We start from the raw sequence: 5,270 nt of genomic DNA, 5'->3' as shown, positions 1-5,270 counted from the left end.
AAAAAAAAAAACCTCCCTAGGAATAGACCCTAAGATCATCAAATTTGAGTTGATAGTTACATACTTATGATCATTAAGACATTTTGGTGGCCATCTTGAAAAAAAAAACTTTTCCAGGGTCCTACTTTGGTAAACTTTTAGTATGTTATAAAGTACACTAAACCCTACCAGAATCAGTTGAGAAACCTTTTCAGCAATTTTTGGGGGGTTAAGCTGTATTTTGACCTGACTATTGATGTCAGCACAAAAAAAAACACTGAGATTTTATTATAGGGCCACTCCTGAAAATTCCCTTGAGTGGCTGCTTAATACAGATTCTACGGTAATAAAAATAATTATAATCTTTATAAAAATTACTACACAAATACATATTTTTATTACAGAAATCCTTAGCTAAACATACATTATGAAAAAGCGAAATCTGCCTATTATGTGTAGTGCGGTCCTCCTGCACTTACTATTAGAGTAGAGTTTTTAACTCTTCGTACTGCAGAATATTCTCGTTGTTGGGCTTTGCTGCTGTTTGCTCACTACACTTGTTATTTAACATTTTTCAATATTCTCTCCGGATTATTGCCCTTATTGTTAAAATTGTTTAACTCAGGACGTCAACTGGCAGACTATCGACATTGAAGAGACAACCACTGTCAAGATTGGTCGCATTATTTTTGTCTTTTTTTGTAAATCAATTTTTTTTTCATTTTTAGTCAGGCCTGTAGCATAACACGCCTAGGACTGTACAGCGCAGCGGATGCTTACAGCTAGCCTCGGGACCCATTCACTTTATTTCAAGAATTGTTCGTTTGTTTGTGATTTCTGCGTATGATGTCTTGTCTGTATATTTATTTTTGTGTAAATTATGTGTGGTGCAGTCCCCCTGCACTTTTGGTTTTTCCTCTTGTATGACTTCTGATGTGGGTCTGTAGATTACCATTCTGAGTAAATGATTTACCACAAACATCACATTTAAAGAGATTTTCACCAGTATGAATTCTTATGTGGGTTTGTAGATTACTACTAGATGTGAATGATTTACTACAAACATTACATTTATAAGGCCTTTCACCTGTATGATTTCTCCTGTGGGCCTGTAGAGTACTATTAGCGATAAATGATTTACTACAAACATCACATATATAAGGTTTTTCACCTGTGTGAATTCTTGTGTGTGTCTGTAGAGAATATTTAACAGCAAATGATTTACTACAAACATCACATTTATATGGTTTTTCACCGGTATGTGTCCTGACATGTCTCTGTAGAGTTCCATTATGAGTAAATGATTTACCACAAACATCACATTTATAATGTCTTCCTCCTGTTCGCCCTTGCTGACTAACATGTATTTCACAGTGTTTTTCTAAACCAGTGTAAGATTTAAATTCTACATGACACAAATTACACTGATAAACAGTTTCAATATCATCTTCAGTTTGACAATAGCCATCCACACGATCAGGTTTCTTAACTTTAACATGACAATATTCATCTATATCATGAGTTTTCTCTTCTTTAACATGACAATATTCATCAACATCATCAGTTTTCTCTTCTTTAACATGACAATATCCATCTACATCATCAGTTTTCTCTTCTTTAACATGACAATATTCATCTACAACATCAATTTTCTCTTCCTTAACATGACAATATTCATCTACATCATCAGTTTTCTCTTCATTAAAATGAACAAGACAATATTCATCTACATCATCAGTTTTCTCTTCTTTAACATGTATCTTATTGTGTTTTTCTAAATCATCATATTGTTTAAAAATCTTATCACATACAACACACTGATGAAAGGATTTAACATCGTGCGTTTCCTGTAATATATAAAAGTTATAACATCATTAGTATCCTGTAATATATAAAAGTTACAACATCGTTAGTTTCCTGTAATATATAAAATATATAACATCATTAGTTTCCTGTAATATATAAAAGTTATAACATCAATAGTTTCCTGTAATAAATAAAAAGTGACAACATCATTAGTTTCCTGTAATATATAAAAGTTATATCATCATTAGTTTCCTGTAATATATAAAAGTTATAACATCATTAGTATCCTGTAATATATAAAAGTTATGACATCATTAGTTTCCTGTAATATATAAAAGTTATAACATCGTTAGTTTCCTGTAATATATAAAATATATAACATCGTTAGTTGCCTGTAATATATAAAAGTTATAACATCATTAGTTTCCTGTAATATATAAAAGTTATAACATCAAATAACATTTGTTAGATGCCAAACGTTAAATTGATTTAATTTGGAATATCCAGTTCATATTTTATTTCCCTCATAGCCATTAAACAAAACAGTAGTGACAACATTGCCAAGCTATAGAATACCATAGTATTCCTTATATACATAACTGTAGAAAATTCTATAGAAATTTACCATAAAGCTGTAGGAAAATTATAGGATTTGGACTACAGAAAATATGTAGACTCCCAATATTCTGATGATCTATTTATCTCGACGAACAGCGCCTGAAATACTGCCAGACTGCATTTCCGGCAGTCTGTTTTTCAAAATTTTCTGGGAGAGGCCCCCCTACCCCTAGTTGAAGCTCTTGCCTTTGCCCGATTAACCTTGGACTTTGCCCCAGCTTTGCCCCTCCAACCACCGACAGCTGGTGCCGCCACTGTTTGTACGGTAGATGGTTTTATATACCCATAGGTAAGCACCATTTTTCGAAATTCTGACAAAAAGGGACAAAAGTGATAAAACAAAATGTTCACTAACTAAATGACTTTGTAGCAGGCTCAAATTTTACACTCATGTGCTAGATATACACATTTACTACAAAAATATTGTTTTTAACTTTTAAATTTAAAGAATTTAAAGATACATTATGGGAGTTGGCAGTTCTCACTATAATAGTTAAAAACTAGATAATATAAAAGGCAATTTGCTGAAAATTTCATTCAAATTGATTCACTACCAACCAAGAACTAAGCGTTTGAAATTTCTGTCTAGCCTCTATATCATTACTAAAGTCGGTACAATAAAAAACGGTCTTGATTTTTCATTTCATGATTAAATTAAAGTCTAGCAGAAAATCGGAACTTAATCCAATAAATATTGCAGGTTGGCGATGCCATCGAGAGTTGATTATAGTCTGGATAAGTTAATTAATGTCTAATTAATAATTTAGATAACATTTAAGGCCTAAAAAAGACCTGCAATAGACAGATTTAGCTTTTGCATAATGTATGTTTAAAGAAAATCGGCAATATTTCGTACAGAAAAGCAATACAAATAACTAGATAAAACAAAATCATCAAAAAAACCCATTAGATTGGAATAAAATTAAAGGAAATTGGTCTATTTCTGACTGAAGCGGAAAAAATAAAAATATCACAATAACTAAAACAGACATTAGATCTTTAGAAACTGATTTTCTTTCTGATGTTGAAATGATAAAATCAAACCTTCATTCTTAAGTTTTTTTCAGCTCTGCATCATGCACAAAAAAAGTTACAAAATTTTAAACTTTTCAATAGGAGAAAAAAAATATTCTGACACTGTTGTGTACGTGAGAAATTTCCCATATGGAGCAACCGTGACCACTTAACTAACATTTTTTGGTTGGATGGAACTGGTATAAATTTCAGGAAACCGACAGGAGGCCGTGCGCAAGATTTACTTTTCGCGAAAAGATTGCGCCATATTTGTGACTGCCAATTAAGATAAATGTGTTACATCCCTTTTTTGGTTGGCACAGGCTACTGGTACATGTTTATCATCAGATACATATATTCTATTCACTTATTTATTTTATTCATTTACTATTCTTTGTTTTATACAGGGGTTTCAGTTCATGTGAAATCTTGAAAGCCAGTGGCTGAAATATAACCCACTTCAATCTATGATTCTGAATTACTATTTAATTTAATTGATTTAATTTTAAATCCAAGCCATCCAAGGGTCTACAGAGTTGATGTTGAGCTTGTAATGTAAATAAAGGTCTAATTAATCATTTCTATAAAATCCGAAGCCTAAATAACTTTGGATCTAATTAGAATATTTTGATGCAATAATTTTTTTTGGGTACGGTAGCATTTTATGTATATTTCCACAAAATATTTTTAAAAAATTGTTTCTGTCATTTAAAACTTTGACCTGTATTAAAATAATAATCGTTGTGTTGTTTTGGCTCACCATTATTTTGTTAACAATTGTCTATCTGTGAAGCTGTTGTAACACAGGATTGCTGATCTGTCTCTTCTACAACTACAAGTCAAGTAAATAGATCTTCATTTAGTCTTCAGTGAAGTGCAGAATAACGTTAGCTTCCATAAAATATTACGTCACGAAAAAAGAATTCGTTTCCGGTAGAAGGTTGTATACATGATATAGTAATGGATCTCTCCAACCCGAATAGTTCACAAAAATAATATTTCTTGTAAATTCACTTCATTCAGTAAAAAGTTGTAATTTTCTCTTTGGCTCTTTTCCAAAATATCGCCCCTGTTTTCTCGAATGTTCGCTTTATTCAATGCAGTCTGTATTTCTAAGACAATATGTTGTATTTTTAAAAAGCCTCTGTCTAAATGAACATTAGGTAACATATAAACCACCATAAATTCAAAACGTGTTTATCTTCTTTTTTCTCAGCCACATTAAAATTATATTACGCCAGGTCCTTTAAACTTAGATTACCCAAACCTATTTAAAGTTATATTACTTCAGCTATTTTAAAGTTATATTACTTCAGCTACTTTAAAGCTATATTATCCTTGGCACTTTAAAGTTATATTACCTTAGATCCTTTAAAGTTATATTACCTTAGATCCTTTAAAGCTATATTACCTTAGATCCTTTAAAGCTATATTACATTAGATCATTTAAAGCTATTTTACCATACCTACTTTAAAGTTATATTACATTAGATACTTTAAAGCTATATTACCCTCGTTACTTTAAAGCTACATTAGCATAGCAAATTTAAAGCTATACAACCTAACTACTTTAAAGCTATTTTACCATACCTACTTTAAAGTTATATTACCATAGCTACTTTAAACCAATATTACCATAGAAACTTTAAGCTATATTACCCAAACTATTTTAAAGTTATATTACTAAAAATACTTTAGAGCTATCTCTGTAACACAGGTATCATTTTATGTTGTGTATACAGCACTAATTTCTTTCACATTCATTCAATATCAAATCTGTATTTAGAAATTCGCAAAAATCAGTTTAAAGCTGACCATTTAATTTTGATAATGGGTGTTTAATTTACACTTGT

At 30.8% G+C, this 5,270-nt stretch overlaps 1 protein-coding gene across 1 annotated transcript; it reads right to left on the bottom strand.

Moving 5' to 3' along the window:
• Positions 1 to 208: 208 nt before the first annotated feature.
• LOC126818732 (zinc finger protein 45) lies at positions 209 to 4,281 on the bottom strand. The gene is made up of 2 exons (XM_050546276.1): positions 4,178 to 4,281; positions 209 to 1,826 (listed from the first exon to the last, which is right to left on the bottom strand). The coding sequence occupies exons 1-2, from the start codon at positions 4,178 to 4,180 to the stop codon at positions 858 to 860; spliced, it is 972 nt and encodes a 323-aa protein (XP_050402233.1). The 5' UTR covers positions 4,181 to 4,281; the 3' UTR covers positions 209 to 857.
• Between the last annotated feature and the right edge of the window lie 989 nt (positions 4,282 to 5,270).

The sequence above is a fragment of the Patella vulgata genome, chromosome 1 (genome assembly GCF_932274485.2).
Source record: "Patella vulgata chromosome 1, xgPatVulg1.2, whole genome shotgun sequence".
Taxonomy (NCBI): Eukaryota; Metazoa; Mollusca; class Gastropoda; family Patellidae; genus Patella; species Patella vulgata.
This window is presented reverse-complemented; position numbering and strand designations above follow the sequence as displayed.